At 31.2% G+C, this 24,945-nt stretch overlaps 1 protein-coding gene across 1 annotated transcript in view; it reads left to right on the forward strand.

Annotated features, from left to right (window-relative positions):
* The window catches only part of LOC128161716 (prion-like-(Q/N-rich) domain-bearing protein 25), an 86,607-nt gene extending 62,544 nt beyond the window's left edge, over nt 1–24,063 (forward strand). Inside the window, exons 12-19 of the mRNA XM_052825079.1 lie at nt 11,307–11,438; nt 16,400–16,531; nt 19,606–19,737; nt 19,940–20,071; nt 20,252–20,293; nt 21,728–21,845; nt 21,932–22,031; nt 22,229–24,063. Of these exons, the coding sequence (XP_052681039.1) occupies nt 11,307–11,438; nt 16,400–16,531; nt 19,606–19,737; nt 19,940–20,071; nt 20,252–20,293; nt 21,728–21,845; nt 21,932–22,031; nt 22,229–22,450 (1,010 nt within the window). The 3' untranslated portion in view covers nt 22,451–24,063. The remainder of the gene's footprint in view (nt 1–11,306; nt 11,439–16,399; nt 16,532–19,605; nt 19,738–19,939; nt 20,072–20,251; nt 20,294–21,727; nt 21,846–21,931; nt 22,032–22,228) is intronic.
* Nucleotides 24,064–24,945: the final 882 nt, after the last annotated feature.

Consider the following 24,945-nt stretch of genomic DNA (forward strand, 5'->3'; position numbering starts at 1 on the left):
TCAGCTTGACCGCTGAAGACGATATTGGTGAACAAAGAAAGTCAGTTCTTATAGGTACACCTTGTGCAGTCACTACACAGATTCTATGTGCAGTATCTATGAACAGCCGGGATTTTAGCTTTTGGACTATTAATTTGTGACTAATTTATATTTTACACTGGAGTATCTTGGGAGTTATTTTTTCAAACAGTCTGCAGAATGTAAATGATGTACCGACTATTGTGAATTCTACGTTTTTATGTTGGCATCCTTTGTTTCATGTCATGGACAACAAGCATGGCTGCCATTTGGCGGAATGTACGTGGTTTCTTTGTGAACGTATTCCTACAGCCTTACTTAAGACATTTTGAAGTGCCAAGTTCAACTTTTTAACGAGGACTTTATACACAAGTTGTTAAGCGAAGGATATAGTCAAATATACAACTAGGATTTAAATAAAGGCCGACTTTATAAATTTGGATTTTTTTTCATAAAGTGTCAAAACACAAAAAACAGCATAACGTTATGAAAGAAGATAAGTTTATAAACAACATTTTGCAAAAAATCACTTAATTTTAACTTATTTTTATTATCATATCTATATATTTTAAACCAGATTTCAACACAATTTCTACGTTGAATCAACGTTTAATTCTGACGTTAAAACAACGTTACATTGTCAACTTTGCCTTAACCCCTGCGGGCATTTCAACGTTTAAACAACGTTGTTTTAACGTTAGGCATCAACGTTGAATCAACGTTGAAATAAGGTTGCATATGAAAGTTGAGGCAACGTTGAAAATGTAACATTGTTTCAATGTCAAAATTCAACGTTGATTCAACGTAGAAATTGTGTTAAAATCTGGTTTTAAATATATAGATATGACAATGAAAATAAGTTAAAATTAAGTGATTTTTTGCAAAATGTTGTTTATAAACATAACTTCTTTTATTATTTTGTGCTGTTTTATGTGTTTTGACACTTTATTAAAAAAATCCAAATGTATAAAGTCGGCCTTTATTTAAATCCTAGTAGTATTTGAGTATATCTTTCGCTTAACAATTTGTGTATAAAGTCCTCGTTAAAAAGTTGAACTTGGCATTTCAAAATGTTTTAAGTAAGGCTGTAGGATACAATCACAAGGAAACCACGTACATTCCGCCAAATGGTAGCCATGCTTGATTTCCATGACATGAAACAAAAGATGTCAACACAAAAAAGTAGAATCCACAATAGTCAGTTCATCATTTGCATTCTGCAGACTGTTTTAAATGATAATTACCAAGATATTCCAGTGTAAAATATAAAACAGTCACAAATTAAAATCCCGGCATTTTACTGTACATAAAATCTGTTTAGTGACTGCACGAGGTGTACCTAAGAACTGACTTTCTTTGTTCACCAATAGCGTCTTTAGCGGTCAAGCTGACATAAAACCGCCTGGTAAATTGCATAACTCCCTAGATCAGCAGTGCCTGCAGTAGTGATGGGTCTGCGCTTCCCCTTCTCACTGACCCAGTTAAAATGCAATTAGCACTTGCTGTACGCACAGCTCAATGTCAAATTTCTTGTATGAAAACAATATGTTTTTTAAAAATTTAATGTGAAATATTGATTTAACTTTTTATTTAAAAGAAAATTGATATTTTAATTGGATAAGACAACAATATAATTATTTTATTGGAAAATATTTAAGATAAAAATGTATTCAAATAACATTAAATATTTGTAAAAACACATCATTTAATGCTTCCACTTTACAAAATATAAGTAAAACCTAAATTAAACAAATGATAAGGAAGTTTAAATTTGAAAATATGTGTTCAGTTTCATTTATATATTAAAACGTTGTTTCAACGTTGAAAAGTGGTTGATGTCTTCAACGTTGAAAATAAGTTGGGTCTTCAACGTGGAATCAACGTTGAGTTACGGTTTGGGTTTCAACGTTGAAACCTCAACGTTGATTTCATGTTGAATAATGGTTGATCAACGTTGCAACTTGATTTCAACCATTTCTCAACGTTGAAACAACGTTGCGTGCCCACTGGGAACTGTCATTTGCAACCTTATTTCAACGTTGATTTAACGTTTATGCCTGAAGTTAAAACAACGTTGTTTCAACGTTGAAATGCCCGCTGGGAACCTACTAAAACAAAAGTCACACAAAAGATACGTCAACAATCAACATATAATCAGTATTGCAGTTTAACTGACCACCTAAGGATTATAACTTTCCTCTGTGAGGTTATATCCCATCAGGCCTCAAAAACTGATTTAGGTCTTCAAGCAGCTGCTCTTTTAACATATACACGAGACCTTTTCATTGCTACAACACCCTTCGAATACTTCCAGGCTTTTCGTGGAGATATCTGAGACCAATATAGTACTGAGTTTTGAAACCGTTGCTTTATAACTACTAATTGATAAAAATAAATTTTAATCACTACATATTATGAAATACATTTAATGCCAATAGCTTTATCCATAGCATGCATTACCAGGATATCTTGTGCAGGTTCAGTAAATGAAGCTTGCTCTTAAATGCATAAATTTCAAAAAGGATTAATCCTGGTACCAAATATTAATGACCAATCTCTCTAGTCCTTGTATTGTCCTACCAGCTCTGCAGAGTGCTTCATGTGCTTCATGCTCGCATGTTTGATGGTTGACGAGCCAAACACCAGACCTTAACTTCAATTTCTGCAATAATTTGAGAATTTAACATATGCGAAAAATGTTTCGGAAATTAGAACGAGGAACTGACAAATGTGACACCCTCTTCTCTCTTAATGCTACAAACATTAACATAGAACTTGACAACGTAGATAGATAGATAGATAGATAGATAGATAGATAGATAGATAGATAGATAGATAGATAGATAGATAGATAAAGCCTTGGTACAATATGCTGGATATCATTTTGAAACCGCTATGCACCATAGTGACAAGTTCCGTTCGTGATGATATGGATTTTCTGAACTACATCCCACAAACAGTACCAAGAGACACGATCCTTGTTACGATGTAAGCAGCCTATATACTAATATTCCTTATAATTTAGGATTAGAGGCAATTCAATATTGGTTAGACAAGCATCCAGATCAAATTGATAGTAGATTTTCAAAAGAGTTCATCTTAGACGAACTAAACTTGTAGTAGAAAATAACACTTTCCTCTTTGATGATGAAAATTACCTACAGATAAAAGGTACTGCCAAGGGCACAAAGGTTGCCCCTACTTATGCCTCACTTGTAATGGGGTATCTTGAAGAAAAACTTTATAGGATACTGCCGGTGTAACGAAGAATATTGACCCGGGTTGAAAATGGACCCGGGGGTCATTTTTCAACGTTGAATATTGACCCGGGGGCTCATTTTTCAACGTTGAAAATTGAGACTAAAATCGTGAAATTTATACCCGGGGTCATTTTTCAACGGTATGAGAAAGATTTTTCTAAACTCTGATGTCCTCGACCCGTTGAAAATTGATCCTGTTGAGAATTGACCCAAACCTCAGAGTTTTGATCTGAACTCGAACTTACTCTACACGATTTAGATGTACAATCATGCACATATTTGAAAGTTTCAGTTTTAAAATGTACATACTGTCCGATACATACGCGGACGTGGCTAATTTCTTTTAGGCTGATATGTCCAATTAATAATTTAGTTTTTAGATTGAAAATATGATATCCATTTATTATTACAATAGTATGTATAAAAGGTAAGAAGATGACCGTCTGCTTCGGAATGGACCAGGCGAGTAGGGCTAGAATATTTTTTGACATAGATGACATGGTTTTCATTCCTTCATGTGACAGAATTTAAAGTTTAAACTTGTCACAATCTCTGATCAATATATCTAACAAACATATTGTCCGTCACTTTTAAGGCAATTCAACAATTTTCATATATACTGGGTTTTTTTTTATACGTATAAATACAGCATATACATATTTACACATGTTTTTAATTTTTTACGACTTAAAAATGATTTTTCATAAACTTGTCTGATTAACTTTATTGAAGCACCATCCAATTTTCTGCATATACAGGCATGGTTCTTCTTAAAAATGCAATTTATTTCTATTATTTTGAGTTTTCAATTCTATTATTTACCTGTAAATTAGAAACACAGGCAACTGACGTAATATATTTTCTCAAAATTAAAAACATATACCCTCTACAGCAAAAATGTTATCAATTTAAAAAAAAGTAGGTTTGCATCTAAATATAGTCGGAGGATAGTTGATCTAATTATATTAATGTAATATACATTAAAAAGATATGCGAAAAGTATACAACTGATAGATATGTTGTGTGGAGCAGCTGTATCAATGAAAAATCCGAATTGCTTAAACATGTACATATTGAAGCAACCAGGACAGTGACAGGGATCAGAGTTAATTCTTCTAAAATAATTTTATATGGTGAGCTTAATTTGGATACCTTGCAATCTCGAAGGGATAACCATAAACTAATTATATTCTACAAGAATATAAATGAAATGGTTTAGCACCACAAGATATGTTAGATTGAATTCAATCATATTTTCTTACTGAACATGCATATAATCATAGATCGAATTAGCTTTTTTACTATCTACCACTATATACTTATTACAATAGCTTTGCTCCGTCTACATATGAATAATGGAATAAAGAAATTTTCATCAACTTTCAGTTAAGACAATAGGAAATATTATTTTACATCAATTACGGAATAAAGCTAGTAAAGCTTACTTATTTAAGGATTTTTTTTACTGATGTGAGTCGATGTTTATACTGTGGGTCTGAATCTGAAGGAAATGTGATTTTCCCCTGGATATCCAAGATACACTCAACAAAGAGACGAACTTTTTAAACAACTTATTGACATTAGTGTACCATTTTATATGAACTATATACTTTGTGGTAGTTCTGATTTTTCATATAGATAAAATTGTAAAATTGTTTCCCATGTTTATACTTATATTAGATCTCCAAAGCGTTTTTGATTCTCTTAAGGTACACTGTTTAAACCTATTTAAGTATTATACCTGTATATTTACTTAATATATAGTTCCCTTTTATTTACTGTTCTTTTCAAATGGGCTGGATCATGAAAATCTCATTCTTATGTTTGTATCTCTGCAGGTATAAATGAAGGTGATATGTTTGTTAATATAGGTGTGAGTGGACATGTCTACCAACAATATGTCATACAATCATACATGATAAATATTTAGATAATTATTTAATATCCAAGTACCTCATGTCTCATATACACATAATATACACATTTAACACGTTTAAATTAAATTAATAATGTAGGTGGCTGTGATAGGAAGGTCAATCATCTACTCCAACGCTGCTGTATGATCTTCTACTACTTATTTCTATTCAAAAAATGCAATTTACCAATTTATTGACGAAAACAATTACTGTTAGTAAATTTATGATAAATTTTTGTGATCAAAGCAATTTAGAAACTTAAAAGCAAAATTCTATTATCATCCTGTACACAAAATAGGTTGTTAACTTGCTATAGATTCCATGAAGCAGAATTGTTAATGCCTAGAAAACTTAGCGATTTGATGATATTTAGTTACATCAAAAGTTATTCTAACGAACCAAAAAAAACCCACCAAAATTCGGCTTTCAAGGTATAGTTACTACATCATTGTTCATGAAAGAGTGCAATCATGTTAGCATATCATAATTTTGTAAACTGTTATTGGCTGGATGGGTGTGAATACAAAATTCAGACAGTCACAGTTTTAACAAACTGAGTGGATGCAAACACAAAAATCTCGATATGACATACTGTATTTTTTTTTATTCACACCCACTCAGAAAATTTACAATGAACAATATCAAAGTTTCAATTTACTAGGTGAACGTAAAACCAAAATTAAATAATATGACGTATTGTAATTTTTTAGAATTATTTATATTTGTACACTTCTCCAGCAAATTAAAAAAAAGAGTTTTACAGAATTGAATATTTTAACGTGTAACCATGTATACTAATATTATTAAAAAAAATATATTTCTTTAAAAATATATCGATATCACACACAGCAATTATACGCGAAAAGTTTATTATGAATAAAATAGTTATTACATGTACATATTTAAAGGGATACTATGTAAATTAAAAAATGTTTATCAAAAGAATAAATATATAAAAACTGATAATTTTTAATCAAATAAACTCAAGTTATAATATTGATACGTTAATTTGTGCTTCTTTGCTGTTGAATTTTGAACCGGTTTCATGATCAAAATTCCACGATGCGGGTCAATTTTCAACGGATTATATAGATCTTTATTCAATACCTTTGGTCTCAATATTCAACGTTGAAAAATGACCCCCAGGTCAATTTTCAACCCGGGTCAAAATTCTTCGTTACACCGGATATCTTTGATGCCGATTTTACGCTATACATCAAAGAGAACATGAAAAGATACCTTGATGACTGTTTCATCTTTTGGACCAAAACGGAAGAGGATCTTATAAAATTTCATTCTATCTTAAATGAACTGCAGGCCTCGATAAAATTCACTATAGATGTCCATCGTGAGAAACTTCCATTCTTAGATATTCTTATTATCAAGGACGGCGAGAATATCATTACCGATTTATTTAGCAAGGAGACAAATTCCTATCAATATTTGGATTTTCATTCATGTCATCCGTCTCACACAAAAATGAATATTCCATACAACATGGCACGGCGTGTATGTACTATTGTGACTCACCCTTCTCTTCGCCTACAAAGGATTCAAGATTTAAAACAACACCTGAGACGACTTAATTATCCCGTGGAACTTATCAATGACGGAATTAACCGGGCTATGGATATTCCTTTAGTACAACTTAGAAGGACTCGCATTAAGGAGGAGAAACAAGATGAAAAAATTTCGTTTGTAACTACACATAATCCGTGTAACCATAATATTTCTAAATCAGCAATTTTTTTTTTTCAATATTAAAACAATCAGAAAATATGAAAAAACTTTTAAACCAATCATCTATCATAAACAGCAGAAGACAAGCGCCGAATCTGAGGAAAATTCCCTCCAAAGCAAAGTTCTCGTCCAACAATACTATTTCCATCAAAAAGTGCGGCTACCCCCAGTGTGGAATATGTGACCTTATACAGGAGGGAGAAGGAATATATTAAAAAGTGGCCAAATTTTAAAACCTAATGCTCCAATAAACTGCACATCGTCTAATGTAATATACTGTGCAACTCGTCCAACATGTGGGGAAAATTATATAGGCCATACCAACTAGCTCAACGCCCGAGTGAGAGTCTACAAACAACAAACAAAGGACAAAACAGTGAGAAACACTCCATGTTCGGAACATTTTGCGAAGTGTGGAAAGGGAATATTTAAAATATTTCCGTTTTACATCACATCGCAGAACATCGCTACCTTGTCTTGCAATCGATATGATTTTTAACTTGATACGTTTTGCCCTTAGAATATTGAAATTGGCCCGAACAAATAATACATTTACACATAATACAGTTTTAGGCGGTCGGAATTTTCGAGAAGTTTTTGACGTTTTTTTAATATTTGATGAATATTTGGTAGGCCTCTGGAATAGTTTAACATAAACGGAACACGGTTACACGGTTACATTTTTTGTTATTTTTTCTGTAGTTCAATTAATCCGAGCTGTTGAGTTTCTCCACCTTTACCAGCTGATCCTCGACCTCCTTGTTAGAATATCCACATTTGCGTAAATTAGTTTTGATTTTCTCCCGTTGTTTCAAATATCCCTCATCTGTTGAGCAGATTCGGCGCGCACGGATACCCGATCCAAATGGTCTAGATTTTTTTGTAGATTCAGGATGACTGGATTTTTTTATTTAGGTACATGTGTTTGTCAGTGGGTTTACTGTACAGGTCGGTAGAAAGAAATCCTTTTTCAATAGAAATATTTACCTCTAGGAACTCTATGCTAGATTTAGAAAAGTGTAAAGCAAGCTGACTATTTGGGAGCATACCATTTGCCATTTTATGGAAATGTAGGAGATCGGCTTCTGTCCCTGACCAGATTTCAAATATGTCATCGATATATCTAACATAAAAAAGAGGTTGTATGTTACACTGTTCCAAAAGAAAACATTCCCAATCCCCCATATATATATATATATATATATATATATATATATATATATATATATATATATATATATATATATATATATATATAGTTTCTGCCAAGTTTGGATCCAATAGCAGTTCCTTCTGTTTGAATATATTGTTTGTTGTTAAAACTAAAATTGTTATTTTCCAGGACACCATCCATCATCTGTAAAATGGCATTTCTGTCAACTTCTTTTTCCTGTGTATATATATATATATATATATATATATATATATATATATATATATATATATATATATATATATATATATATATATATATATATATATATATATATATTCAATAAATCCTTTTTCTTGGTACCGGGGATGAATAAACACAAAGAATAAGTCCAATGCTCAAACGACGTTTATCTATAGCACTTTCGCCCTACCGGGCTCTTCATTAGATTTAAACAAAGTAAACAAGAACATTATTACGTCAACCTCGTGACGTTAGGTAGGCAACGTTATACAAACAAGGCGTTGAAGACGTGATTATGACGTCAAAACATAGTGACGTCAAACATTATACAGTGCATAAAAAGAGTCAACACATTTATAATTATAAAAGTCAAGTGTCTCTTGTACATAATTATATACATGTATATATATGTTAAAGAGATATTATATGCAGATGTTAAAAAAACATAATATTAAGAATTTAACTTAGGTTTAAACAATTTAAAAAAATGATTTTCTTTAGCTTTACGCAATTGTACATTGTTTTCTTTCACTTTATAAAAAGGGAAAATATAAAACATTCCCTTTCCGCATATATCGAAATGGCCGCTGCATGGTGTGTTCCTCACAGATTGGTCTCTAATCTGCTGCTTGTGGACGCGCACTCTATCTGCGAGTTTGGTTCCAGTTTGTCCTATATAGTTGTCACCACAAGTAGGGCACGTCATGCAGTAAATCAGGTTCTTGGATTTGCAATTCATTGTTGAATTAACGTTGAAATGCATACCGTTCTTGAACACTATGGATGGGCCGGTTTGAAGAAAAGGACATGTCCTGCATCGTGGATCCTCGCATTTAGATACAGTTGGTTTTACGTGGTTTGAGGTGAATTTGGCTTTGGTAAGAATGTTCTTCAGATTTGGAGATTGCCGTCTGCTGTGAAGTACAGTGTATATCATTAGTCTGGGTCAGTTCTTGTTAGTTTTCCGATTGTTGTAGAATAGGGAAAAACTGTTTGGCTGATTTAAACATGTTGTGATTCCTCGGGTTGTGGGTGAGAACAAAAGGAATTTTGGTATTGTTGCTTCCCTCACGTTGTTTAATCGATCTAAGTTCTGCAATATGTGTTTCTGTCGCCTTACTTATTGCTGATTCGATGAGCTGTATAGGATATTTTTGTCTAGTAAGAAATGTTTTAAGTTCGGACAGTCTTGTTTTTCTCCGTTCTTCATCTACAACGATGATACAGATTCGCCGGGCCATATTAAAAGGGATGTTTCATTTTGTATGAGAAGGATGATCTGAATCAAAAATCAAATATTGGTGAGAGTAATTTTCATTCCCTCTTTTATCACTAAAATGTCTAAAAATGGTAATTCTTTTTCACTAATTTCTATTGCAAATTGTAGGCTGTCATGTAGAGAATTAAGAATTTTGTGGAAATTTTGTAAGTCGTCCAGTGATTTTGTCCAAAAAATGAAACAATAGTCTAGGTAGCGTTTCCAGTTGTTTTTGATGTATAGGGCATATTCTTCTCCAAAAGATGTTTTGCACTCTGAAGTAAGTTTTTCTTCGAGGTAACCAAGAACCAAATTGGCGTAAGTGGGGGCAACCTTTGTTCCCATGGCTGTTCCTTTTGTCTGTAAAAAATATTTGTCATCAAAGAAAAAATGGTTATTTCCAAGTTCGAGTGTAATTCCCTCAAGAATAAATTCTTTCGAAAATCTTGATTGTAGAATGCTTTCATTTTTATTTATCCAGTAGTCAATGGCCTCAACGCCCAGTTTGTAACTATATTTTAGGATATACTCCGTAAGAATAGTAACTTTGTCATCAAGAGAAGAAAGTTTATCTGATATTACTTCTAAAACGTTGTCCTTAATTGTTTTGAGTCATTCTGCCGTATACCAGTAAAACACATTCAATAAATCCTTTTTCTTGGTACCGGGGATGAATAAACACAAAAAAATAAGTCCAATGCTCAAACAACTTTTTTCTAAGAATTATACTTTTTGCGGCCCATTGGACGATTGCGTCAATATGCTTTCTTGTAGTGCTTGGAATACATTATTATAACGTAAACATCAGTAACTAGTATACAAAATTTCCGATTGAATATTTCAATCTTTCGCCGTGGTCATAGACATGGGGAAATTCGAGTAACTCGATTTACAGCCATATATATATATATATATATATATATATATATATATATATATATATATATATATATATATATATATATATATATATATATATATATATATATATATATATATATATATATCAAATTGAATTTATAAGCCCCCTCCCTCCCGATTTTTTTTTCTTTTTGATTTTTTAGGATCAGAAAATCGGTGAAATTTTGTAAGAAACGCCCAGTCACGAATCTATGTTAAACATGAGCAAAAATAATAAATGAAAAGAGGAATCATAACAAATTACATGCGTACGGATAACCTCCCCCTTATACATTTTAACAGTACAGTAACTCTTTACAAAAATCGAAAGTCTATTCTAATGAATTTTAAAAGTAGGTCAGTTAAAAGTTAGTTTCAAATAAAAGTTATTATAGTTAACTCTTTGGTATAATTTATAGTTTAGGGATTGATCAACAAAGCTCCTGGGTAAGTCTTGAACTTGAACTGAGTTAAGTGACCCCTACACAGTAACGTAGGATACATCTTGAGTTGAATCATATTGCAGTCTTAAAAAACAAATAAACCTTTCATAAAAGTAGATTGGTTCACGGTTAGTGTGCTGGTCATACCTAATGCTAAAAAAATCCTCTAATTGCATTATGGTGTGTCATTTAAAACAATATTCCTTGTTAGCAGTCATACTTTCTGAGTAGTCTTCTTTATCTTTGATTAGCTTTTTGACGTTTTAGATTTTTTTTATTAAACACTAATGATTATGTTTGCATTTTAAGTTAGCGTCAAAACATAAGTTTGTTAATTAATATATATATAAATTCATATAATTTTTATCATTCCAGAAAGCATACCTGTTGGTGGATTCTGCAGTCATAACAACCAATGCACTGGGAGTGAACATGCTGAATCATGCCAAAATTTAAGATGTACATGTTCAAATGGATACATTTTGATTGATTTTGAGTGCAAAAGAGGTTTGTTTATAACAGAGAAACGGTTTATGTTTTGTTGAACAGGTTTATGATATGAAAGAGACTTGGGGTTGACAGATACAAGTATCGTAAAAAGCATTAATCGTTATATCAACACTTTCTGCAAATATATGATTTAGTTTTTAGCAACAAGAAAACTCTGAATGTCCTGAGTCCTATATAATAGCAAACAACTAGTTTTTTACAGCTTATTAAATTATACAAAATTATGTTTAAAGGAAAAAGAGGAGTTGTGTAGACAGATTTTCCAGTACAATAAATGGTTTGAATTTGAATGGGTCGAAATTCCAATTGCATAATCGGTAATATGCACATTTTCTACATATCTACAAAGTTTTACGAAAAGGGGTTTTAGAGGAGTTGTGATGACAAACAAGTAATGAGTACATGTAATCATTAGACGTATAAAATTCTATATTCCAATGGAGTCCAATTTTTCCGGTATTATGCACATCTGAACATTGTGTTTTAAATATCAAAAGATTCCAAAACATTTCGGGCAGCAAATTCATAAAACATCTATGTATTTATAACAGGTCATAACGTGCATGTATTGAATGATTACGAAAGTAGAGTTCCTTATATATCTTGAATCAAATTTAAACGTTGTCTATATGAAATAATTAGTCAGCAAAACGGAACTCCAAGTGTAACGATGAATGCAGGAATATGCAACCCTTCAGTATTCAAAACATTTGTTTTATTCCCGATTGGCTTTCCATTAACATTTTTTGAAAATCTAAATAAAAATGCAAGCAAAAGTCTGATATGGGAGAAAATCTACTATTTCCTCAAACAAGGATCAATTTAATTTTCCAAAGTGCAGGTTATATCTACTATATAACGTAATTATTTGTACTGTTGTAGTTTGATTTTTTCACTACTGTATGTGATATATATTTTGACTTTGCGTTGTGTTTTTTTTAATGACATTTCACCCAGATAATTTTTAGTCCGCCTGTTAAGGCTATTAAGGTATACGTTTACTCAGAATGAAAAAAAATCCACTGATGATAATGAAAAACCAACTATTGTGTGTTATAGACCTTACATGGTAGTGTTATTCTTCACTTTCAAAAAAATAGGTCAATGACCTACTTTTTCAGTTAATGACCATTGAATATTTTTTGGAAATTCAAGAAAAATCCATAAAAATTTTACACTATGATTCAGATTTATTTAATTGTGAAAATAATTCAAATTGCTTAACTCTTTAACAAATGAAATACAGTTTTTGAATGGTAGTGACATTAAAAAGATACAAAGAATTAACTTTTCATTCACAGTTTTTATAGATATTCTAGTCCGAATTTCCTCTATCAGTTTTCAAATTACTACCCATTTTTGATTCAATATAACAAAAAACTGAATGATGATAATGCTGAAACATTTATAGTATTAAACTAAGTATATTGCCTTTCTTTGCTGGTATAAAATTTATATGAGGTCAATGATCAAAATTTTCAGAAATTGTGTCTTTTATCATTTTTAAGCATTTTTCAATATTTTTTTAGTGTATGCCATACGATTATCTAAACGAAAAAGCAAGACAAAACCAACAGAAAATATGAAAAATTATGTTCACTAACAAATAAAAACTTTAGATATCATAGTACTACCAAAAATATTTCAGTGAAAAACAAAATCTGAAAAATTTAGTCCGAATTTCCTCTGTTTTGCAAAAATTCAAACTTTGTCAGAGCCTAATTTTAAAATTTAGTAAAAATATTGATTGTTATATTAATAATAATTCATTTCATAAATACTGTTTGTATTTAAAAGAAATTTTACTCATGAAATTGAACTTTTTAACAACCCGGATTAAAGAACTCAAACCCTGAGTAAACAACGTCCTTAACAAGAAGAAAAACAGAAGAATTTGATAAGTTGAAAATATAATTTATTCGTAATGGAATAATAGTTAATTACGATGAGGAGCGAGTGTACATTAGTGACCAAAATAAATATCGAAAAATTAAAGAACAAAAAAAATAATTTCTTAAAATAAATACTGAATTTGAGTCAGCTTAAAATTGCCATAAGGAGGGCGACTTCGTACCTTGATGCAAGGTTCAGTGATGAAGCCCCGAGCACAAATGTGCTCGGGTTTATATACTTGGTAAAAAATAGTGAACACTTTTAACAGAATTGGCCAATAAGAATTTACGTTTTATAATAGATGAAAGAGAAAATGAATAACGAACCCGATGAATTAGGAAATAATTTAAATAAGTACTACTACAGTACCAAACTAAATGTAGAAGTTAGAACAGCCACCTCAATTAATTTGTTTTGCAAACATTTGCCTAATGTTACAAAACCCCCCATCTGCAAGGGTTGATCCAAAAGTAATGTCACACTATGCACTGTGCCTCTCAATGACTCGCTATGGTATAAAATGATACATCAACATTTTCCTTATCAAAAATTAAATTCGAATTGAACTTTTTATTAAATTTCGTTGAACACTTAACAAGATATTGGTGTTTATAGCATGATATATACGAGACATAGCCGCGTCATGAATTTATATCTTTTTTAAGGTTTTTTTATATTAAAAAAAATTACATGCTTCAAAATTGAAAAATGCCCTAATCAACACAATTTTTTAAAACAGATATATTATTAACTTGTTCTGTTTTGAAAAATGAGGGACAGTTACTGCCCATCCATTTGGATATCTACCCAATGCCTTTTGTCTCTTAATCGGGGATAAAAAAAATTGGACATGCAAATAGTGAAACGATTTTTTTTGCATCGATGGATAGAAAATGTACTGGAATTGATATATCAGCCTAAAATTGAGAGTGAGTGAACAAGGTACCTTAAACGCGGTTCCTATTCCTAATAAAAGCATTTGTCATGTTAATAAATAAATTCGATAGATAGAAGACAAACGCTCTGAAGGAAAATTAAAGCTGGGTTATAGCAATGGCGATATCATATAGCTACGTTGAAGACTTCTTGGAGAGACCGCGACAAACCGATCGCACATTAAATAATCCAATATACTACATTATCATTTACAGAATGATTAATAAGTTACTTTATGGAGAAAAATTATTAAAAAAAAAAAAAAAGCAAAATAGAGCATAGTGGCGAATTTTCATAGAGTACTAAATTACGAAATTCAACCAGAACGCCAAAAATCTAGAAATGACGACTATCGTTACCTCATGCTCTATTAAATTTATTATCTTCAGAAATAATTATCACAATGCATTAAGATTTCCAGGTTTAAATTGAATTAGGTAGATATCGTAAAGCACGAATTTTTGTCATTTTACATGATTTTTTTTACGATTTTATCGCATCTGTGTCATTACTTTTGGATCAACCCTCGTAATTTTATGGTAAACGTTGTACCAATATAATTTATACAAAACTGAGACACAATTGTGTATAAAATTATGATTATTATAACGTTATTTAATAAATAATTCGTTGTGTTTTTTGTGGTAAAACAGAAGATGCGTATCATTTTTGTGTAAAATTTACTCAAAAGCAAAAAAACTTGTTCAAACAATAATTTATGCTAGATTTAGTCAATATTACTTTTATATGGTAATAATAACCTACCTTTACTTACATATCAACATACATATCAACAAAAGCATTTTTGTTTCTGTGCAGTTTATAGACTAATCTTTGAGATTCAAATAATTTGTCTTTGTTTCTATCAATAACATTTCTTTTTGTTTTAAATTGAAATGCACAACTGTTGTTATTTTTTGAGGGAAGAAATAGTAAGTTGTTAAAATTGTATCTAATCCTTTTGAGCAATCAATAAAATATGTTCAAAACAATTCACTGAAAAGTAGGTTTTGCGAGGGGGTATGGAGGAGGCTACTATATAGCCAGTTTTCCGGGAGAGGGGGCTACTTAAGTGGATAAGTTTTTATACAATACTGATATTTTATAGTGCCTTTTCCCCAAGCCAATTTTCCTATAAAATGGTTTTATAGCCTCCCTCCCCCTCCGAACGGAAGGCCTACTACATAGATACTAGACATTCCCACTTGTTTTAATTCCGGTCTTGGTTTTTTTTTTTTGGGGGGGGGGGGGGGCAATACTTAGCAATATCTGAGATGACTATTCTAAAAAAAGAGTTATAAATATTTAAATATATATACATGTATAAAATAAAATATATTATAATATTTACAGAAGTTAAAACTGTAAAATTGATCATCTCAAATAGCTTTGTATAAGCTTCTGAAAATCTAGCAACGACTGAGTTCATGTACATGATGAAAAATTGAATTTTTGATTGCTAGGGAAAATTATTGACTTTGTTTATAAGACGCTTTTTAATTAGTATGCCTTCAAAGCAGTTTAATTTGAAATACAAAGTTTAGCAGTGTTAACACATGAAATATCATATTACAACCAGAATTAAGTTAAAGTCTTTGCTGAAAATACGCTTGGTCAGAATCATTAATAGCTAGCCTACAAAATTGAAATGGGGCCTTGCCAAACTTTGTGTTTGCCATCAATCGCATCGATCATTGATAGCTAATTTTAGATTTATACCGCTTTTTAAATCGTTTATTCTAAAATTTACTCAGCATTCCAGAGAAAACTTTCGTTTCAATCCATATGTATACTTTAAAACTTTGCGAAGTACAGTCTTTATGTTCCATGATTTATAAAAAAAAAAAATAAAGTGAAAACAAAGAATGTGAGAATTATTCAATCGAATTAAAAAACAAAACCACGTTTATTTAATTAAGGTGACTTGATTGACTACATCAGACCTGCATGCCTTAAAAGTTTAAATATAATTGGTTAGACTTTATAAATTTTGTAAAGAGAGAATCAGCATATTGAAAAATTTCCTTACAATTTCTATCGATCTCTACGTCTTTTATACTTTTATAAGAACTTAAGTTGTCCAGCAAGCTCTTTTTATACGTATTTAGATATTTATTTTTTCTTTTAAGGAAATATGACAATAAACCAGTCATGTTTACACAACAGGCAATGCACAGGAACTAAATTTGCAAGTATATGTAGATTTGGGAAGTGCACATGTGACACAGGATACATATTGATTGACAACAACTGTTATAAAGGTAAACAAATGGTTGAACATGGAATATTGCTAATGCATTAATATACAGTCACGTCCATTATAGCTATATGAAATATACACATCTAGCATCATGGTGTATTGAAAAATAAGTCCTTTAAATTAAAATGAACTCGTAAACATCTCTAAGCAAGTTCACTTTATCTGCGATATAATCATGATGGTATACGGGGGCTAATCGAAAATTACATTCCGTAGAAAGAGTAGACCACTCCATGGTAGACCCAAATAATGTTACCTAGAATTAATTGGACTAGTATATATAGTATATAAAGATTCCAGCTGACAGCAGCCTTAATTACATCCTTCTTATAATCTGACAAAAAAACATACGTCTATTGATCACCCACAGACGTATTGCAACGTCATTTTAAAGCATTTAATTCCTTTTTTTTTCTAAACACTTCATGACCGAACTGAAAACATTTATTCTTCATCATTTGCTACCTGCAGTAATCACTTATAGGGTGAACAAATTACCTTTTTTTCAAAAAATTCTTTCCGAACAATTCTGTTTAATTTTTTGGGAAAAGGAATATTACTCTGATAGTTCCTTAAAGGAACTTTATTGCGATTGTTCCAATTTTTGGACCAATATCGTTTGGTTATTTATTATTGTACGGGCCATTTGGTTCCCATATCTCATTATGGCCAAAAAAGGCTTAAACATTTTAAAACATTAGTTTCTGGACCCACTTCCGCACAATAGTAACCTAAGGTCAAGATCTAGTAAATGATTCTAGAGTGTTGCATTGCTACTAGAACAGTTATGAGGTCATAATCAATCTGATAAATCTTTTACTTTAATTTACGGCTTTAAAGAAATTGCATAGAAAAAGAAACAGTTTCTAGATATTCTAAATTAAATCATGGGGAAAGTAATCACAATACCTTTGTTCAATTTGAAATCAATTTGAAAGGGAGATCAAAAGCTTGTTTATTGCCGTTTATGGAGAGCCTGTAGGCATTCTTTATCGAGAGACTGTAGATATTCTAGATATTTTTCTTAAGTCAAAAATGGACAAAACTCCGAATTTGTTTCTTATTTTCTTTATATTACACAGAAATTGATTATTAAAATCATGATTTTTTACTGTTTACCAAACATTACACCCCAGTTCATCCTATCATTCGAAGCTTTTGTTATAATGCATCATTGAAAGAATTCATATTTTGAATTTCATATACCTGTAAGCACCTTTAATTTACTAGATCTTGACCTAAGCTCTTTCTAAATTAAAGAAGATATTCCCTACGGAATACTACCAATTTTATAGATAAACGCTGTGTCGCACTAAGTAAATTTAGCTTTTAGATTCGTATGGCTTGACTTGATACAAAGTACGGTTGCAAATATTAACTAAGATTAACTAAGATTTGACAAAAAAACTTTCATATTGTCCTCAGTATTTTGATATTGCCGAAATACCATTAAAGGAAGACTCAAAAACATATGAACATTTTAAACAAAGATGAGTTTCAAATACATGGATTTCATATTGAAAGATTAAAAGGAAAAAAGTACTATCATAATAGAATTTTTCGTAATTTGATTTATTGCATCGAACGACAAAAAAAAGCCAATGATATATGTAATACCATCTAGCCAAGGTCCGGACAGAAGCAGATCGTAAACCCTTGGCTAGCGAAGATGATGTAATACATGTAGATGGTTTTACCGAATAAACATTGATCGAAATTAACGATACTGCTAAATCTCAATTTTTCGTATAATAAAAGACAAATGCTTATCTTTTTAAACCGAGGAACTTAAAACTCATTTTAGCTAAAACTCACTAACATAAGTAAAAAAAATCCAATTGAAAAATATATATTACCGACAGTCAGAAGGCGGTGGGTTATATGGTATAAAAGTAAAAAGTATATTCTTCGGAGCTTACACGAACAAGTCTCTTTCAAACAGACGCTTTGTCGAGTAAATGATTCGAAGCTTAACGCAAAAAAAAAACCATATTGAACTGTGAATGATACATATAGTGAACAATTTATCTTAAAATTAATAATAACGTTTAAATAAAAAATGGTATTTGAATTTCTCGTGCATATAATAGAAAACATTTTGAAAATAAATAGAAGTTAAGAAGTAAGGAATGTTAATTATTGCGATACGATATGAGTATACAAGATAATTATGTTGGTATTTTGAATAAACTAACACAAAGCTTTTTTTCCTATACGGATGTGATATTTTGATGTTATATTTGACCAATATAAAACTTTCAAAAAATAGTAATTGAATGAGTTTTCCTCCAAAAATAATATCAACTATGTTCGACATGTCTTAAAACGTGTTTAACTCAATGACAAGCATGTTGGCGTCATTCATATGTAAAAGAACTATTAGTTGATTCGACATTTTTCATTTTAAGTTGCGGCCGGATTCTTTGTGAAAGAAATCCTTTATTTGTGTAAAGTGAACTATAATTGCACTAGACGTTTTGTTGGAATGTGAAACTCTATATTAAAGCATTTGATACTCTTTCAGGTTTTAAGGGAGCCACTCACAACATACAATTCTTACAGTTCTTTGTCGAACAAGCTTGAAAAATGATAGGGTAGTTGATTCCAATAATTTCTTTATAAGTTTAGAACCCTATATAGTATTATATGTACGTAAAGAAAACATATAAGTAAGAGTTTACATGTCATACATAATTTGATTAATATTCATGGGCATCAATGTTGGTGTATGTCATTCAAATCAGAATTTCATGGATATATACATTTGTGGACAATGATCCTATTAAAAGATTTTGCTTTTACAATTTCGAGTTCAATAGATATTCAATTTCGTAGATCAACCTAACAAGGTATTTCCGAATCTTTAACAAATATTGATGACACCACATTAGGTTTAATACCAACACCATTTTGTTTATATATTAATGAAGATATGTTGTATGTACATGTAATGCAATGAATCATATTTCCCCCCTTAATTTACGTTTGACATAGTTTTGATCAAAGAGAACAATTGGTTTGCGCTCGTTTTGATGACGCTAGCATCAGTTTGCTACTTGTCATTAATTTATTTAGATCATGTTCCTGTTGGTGGATTCTGTATTCTAGACAAACAATGTACGGGAAGTAACAATTCTGAGACATGCAAAGACAGGAGATGTCAATGTTCTGATGGGCACTTGTTGCTTGATTTGGAGTGTATTCAAGGTAGTTTCTTTTAATTAATATACCATAAGATTGACATACTATTTAATTTGTTGGTGTGTTTTTAAATATTAATATAAAAGACTAGATATGTTTTCTTTGAATAAAAAAACGCGCTGTTGTTTGTGTTATAACGCTTCTTGAAGAATGGACATTGATATCGATACTTCTCTAACGATACAGTTGAACTATCTTCTATGCGTAGGAAACCTTTCTTTGAACCAGTCGTGCACTGTCCATGAACAATGTTCTTCATCAAATTACTCTCGTTGTGTTGAGGAAAAATGTACATGCATGGAGGGATACACTGCGGAAAATCTGACCCATTGTATAAAGTGTAAGGTTTTCATATCACATTATTTACACCGATGATGTTACATTATGCCTGTAATAACAAATGTAATTATTTGCATCATTTAGTGTAAATCAGTCAACTAATTTCATTTTTTTAACATTCATGTATGTATCAATATATAAGGTAAAACATGTTGTAATCATTATTATTTTTTCTTTGAAGTTCAGGAAAATGAATTTGAACATTTTGTTCAAAATCAACAAGGTACGTAATACGAAAAGAAAAAAAAACAACATTGAATTACACGCGAACTTGTGTTAAAGTAGTAAAGACATATATTATATTATTGTAAAAATATACAGTGCATATCAGTGCCTTGCAGGCAGTGTAAAATTTATCAAAATTTTAATAGTGTACAACTGTTGATATGGAATTACAAATAACATTTTTATTACCGTGTATATTTAATCTTACCTGTACAAAAGCTTAAATATACAGTTAGAGGACAAATCATCTTTCTATGTTGACAGCTTTTTCTTTGACCATTCTTATGTTCAGTGGTCTGTTTGATATAACGTTTTTCTCTCGCTAAAACCGTGTGCCTGATTCTTTGACGAATCATGTAAATTGCAAATATTCTAAAACGTAGCATCGATACATGCCCTTGGCCATACTTTCTTTGAAATGCAGCCACACGTCCGAAATCCCAGGTAAGACTTAAGTAACGGTTATTTCATCTGGTTACTGAAATGTCGCTTTAAGACAATAACATTTTAGCTGTTGATATTGTGTATCGTATCGCAGAAGAGCTGTTGCACATGTCAACTTTTAATTATATAGACTATCATTTAATATAAAAAAAAAAATCTTTTACTGATTTGTTTAATTCACAAGACCTTTTACAACGCAATGCCTTTACACATGAAACGAAATGTGTAATACAATGCTATGTTGTAACATTATAGCTGTGTTTTATTTCCTTTTTTATTATTTTTTACAAAACGCCATAGTATGCTTTTATGTACAAAAGACTTACGGCTAAATGACCTTTTTATTTATCAATTCAATTTATTTTGCATAATAACATAACCTTCTTTAAAGTAATTGATATCAGTGGTTTTCTAATCACACGCACAGGGGGGTAAACTGTCCTATGTAACCCTTTATTATATATTTTCAGAATACAAATGTGGAGCTATTATACAATTTATTCCTCACGAGGTTCTCAATAATACAAAATAAATGTATTATGCTTTCAGCTGGAGGAATGATCTGCTTAATAAAGATACATTTAGTCATGCGTTTTGTTGCAGTTGAATTATAACAACTTTCCAATAGGTGTCTGAAAAGAAATATATCGACAAAATGCAGGAAATTAATTTTTTCTTACTTTGATTTATATCATTTTTAGCTTTTAGAATAACTGGTTTGTAAGCGAATCAAAAAGTAGATCAAACCATTCAATTGATTTATTGATTGGTTGTCGGTTTAAACACAGTGTACAAATTTAAATTAACATAACCTACTTTTGGAGAAAAGTGCAAATACATGTATGTCGAAAATCATGGTCTCTTAGTGACCTCAGTAATAAAAGTTCCAATTGTTATTTATTTGTTAATCAATCTTTCCGTGCATAGAGACGCGGCTATTCATTTTATTTAATATTACTTTCCGCATATTTTTAATGTTACATAACAGATGACAATATTGGAGAGATATTGGGGACCCTGTTTGGTGGGATATTTATCGGTGTTTTCCTTACAGCTGTCATTGTGTTCTTGATGTTTAAAAAAATGCAAACCAAAATGAAAAAGAGGTTAGTAGGCACGTCAATTTGCAAAATATATAGTGTATGTTTATTGTAGGAAGGATAATAAATTAGAATAAACCTTTTTTTTAAAGCGAGGAACCAAGTGTATCGTTTGCAAATGACGCAATATACAGTTCTTCAATCGTTGTTGAGCGTGAGGATATCACAGGTTCCCAGGCAAACGATAAAAAGGTAGTAAATTACATTAATAAAATTGAATAATTTTTTTTTCTACATTTTGACGTGATATACAATGTAAGAGATAAATATTACTGAATAAGTGCACGTGACGATTTGTTACATGACAAACTTACAAAATATGGGGAGTATCAGTTTAAAAAAAATGCATGTAAGCAAATCCAATCTATATTTATTTTCTTTTTTAATAGCGAAAAGTCGTAAACGTATTGCCATACGCCTGCTCAGAGAAAGGTGCAGTGTACAACTTCGTGACCAGAAAACCAAGAACTGAACAACCGACGACAGAGGGTGTTTACAATCATCTACGTGAGCAAGAAAAACATGACAATGAACATGACGATAATTATGATCACGCGTGTGCTGCATCGTATCTCGGTACAGAGCCCAGCGTTTATAGTAACATGCCGTGAATTGAATATTTTATAGTATATAACTGCTTAAATGACAAATGACAATGTTTAAGAAAGTGGTTCATTGTTTGTGCAATTTGTTGATATCCCTTATCAATGAATTTTCAGCATCCCGAAAGAATAATGAAATACTGTTTTTTTTTAAACAATGTTCGTTTGTACTGATCAAAATTCTACTAACTCTACAAAATTACAATCAAATGGATATTTAAAATGTTATGAAGCTGATGAATACAGGATTTCATGGTTATCTACGATGGAAGATCATTGCAAAACCTAGCACAGATTAACAGTTTGCATTTTATCATTTAACATGTACCTTTTCCTGTTTAAGAGTTTTCGTCATGATTTTTGAACTTTTATTATTTCCCAGGAATTTGTAATACATACATGCATGTCACATTCCGTTTGCATGTCTTTGTTGTTTTTAGCCGGGCTCTGCTGAAAGCAGAGTCCTGGCTCTAGGCAGGCAAATCGCCAATTTTACTATGAATAGCAAAGTAAACAAAAAACCAAACAGCGTCAAAGTAAAGGCTTCCGCTATACTAAATAGTTACACAGAGAGCCAAGTTTTGTCAAAAGTGTTGGCATTTTGTTTTATTTTTTTTATTTTCGAGAGAATTGTCTATCTTTTTTAGTTTTCTTATCAATAACGTGTTTAAAAAACAAGACTATGCATTCTGGACACATACAATGCGCTTGAATTTCCAAGAACTACTTTACTGTGCGTTGAAGAAATGGGGATTGTATATATAACGCTTCTTGCAAAATTCAAAGCAGCAACTGTTAATCTTTTTTTCTACTAGAGAGACATATTTTTGTTTATAGCCGCTTACAACATTTGGTCGCTCTTTGACGCTTTGCCGACATTTAAAGCATGAGAGAGAGAGAGAGAGAGAGAGAGAGAGAGAGAGAGAGAGATTTTCAGTCTTTACTACACACTATGCATAATGACACCAAAAGAGCCCGGCTTTCAGTACTTCAGTACTTTGATTTTTTTTTTAGTTTAAAGTCATTAATATTAAGTAATTTACATTGATTTTTAATTCGTGTAAAATTGTTTCTAAAAGAATTCATTATAAGATATGCAGCTACACGATCACTGCAGTATCTTATAATCAACTAACGACAACAAAATGCCAGTCTATATTTTTTAACAGGATATTAAGACACGTATTTTAAGAAATTATTTTTTTTAAAAACAAGATAAAAACAAGTTCAATCATATTTGCAAATTAAAAGAGAACACAGACATAAACAACCTTTTTTATGAACATAATAAGAAACAAAGTGGATGCTTCTTTTCATGCTAAAATATAAAATTTGTGAAAACATGTTACATGAATAATATTTTTGTTATCATTATTATGAAATCAATAAATCATAACAAAGTTATGGAATTGTTGTTGCCTAATTACTGTAAAAGTGGTTATTTACGCAGGAGGTTAATCTGATAAGTATGCGTTTTCTATACTCAAACAATACGCGTGCGTGTTAAATACCCGGATGCGTGATTTAGCACACTAACGTTCTTTTTTCCGATAATCACAGGTGTATTTTACGCGGATTTAAGCATTCAGCGTAACAAGTGTGTATTTCATCACCACTTTTTGCAGTACTCATTGTAAGAGAGAGAGAGAGAGAGAGAGAGAGAGAGAGAGAGAGAGTTAACTTACTAGTATATCAAAACAAAATCATTTGTTTTAGAGAGAGAGAGAGAGAGAGAGAGAGAGAGAGAGAGAGAGAGGTTTTTTGCACATGTAGGGTTGTTGGTTGAAAAATTATTGGGTCTAAAAAGGATAAGAAATGAAGATTCCCATTTCTGATAAAAACCATCGGTCTACAGTTTTTTACCCATGCTGATATATGTTTTGATGAAAATGAATTTTTTGAGTTTTCAATATATTTTTAAAAATATTTTTTCCTAATGAGAGAGGATTTTATTATCAAGAAGACAAACTAAATTGCTGCAGAACTAGGATCGTGCTGGTTAAACGGTTCATCTAATTTTTATGTAAAATGCATTGCATGGTCTTCCTGCTAACATTATTTAACACAGGTTCGGGGGGGGCAGTCCTCTTCGCATTTAATGGTCTACCTCGTTTCTGAAAAGTCTTGATAACTGATCTACAAGTAGATTCTGGCACTCCTAACATTCTTGAAATCTAACAAATCCTTGATCCATCATTTTAAAAATTATAACAGCTTATGTTTTGTCCAGTGACAATCCTTTACACCTACGACCAATCTTTGATTGCATAAAAATCCTACGACGCCATTTTGTTTTCCAGCAGACGTATTCATATACCCCATTTATCTAGGGATTTTTACTCATTTCGGGGATCGTCTGACTCTCAAGATTAAATTTCATTAAGTATTAGCATCATCTTTGCTAGCCAACATTAAACTGCAGATGCGTAGAACATTAATAAATCTAACAATGCCATAAAAATTTTGTGGACTCTGTAAATTCGCTCTATACATCAGAAGGATAA

The sequence above is a fragment of the Crassostrea angulata genome, chromosome 8, assembly GCF_025612915.1.
Source record: "Crassostrea angulata isolate pt1a10 chromosome 8, ASM2561291v2, whole genome shotgun sequence".
In the NCBI taxonomy this organism is placed as follows: Eukaryota; Metazoa; Mollusca; class Bivalvia; order Ostreida; family Ostreidae; genus Magallana; species Magallana angulata.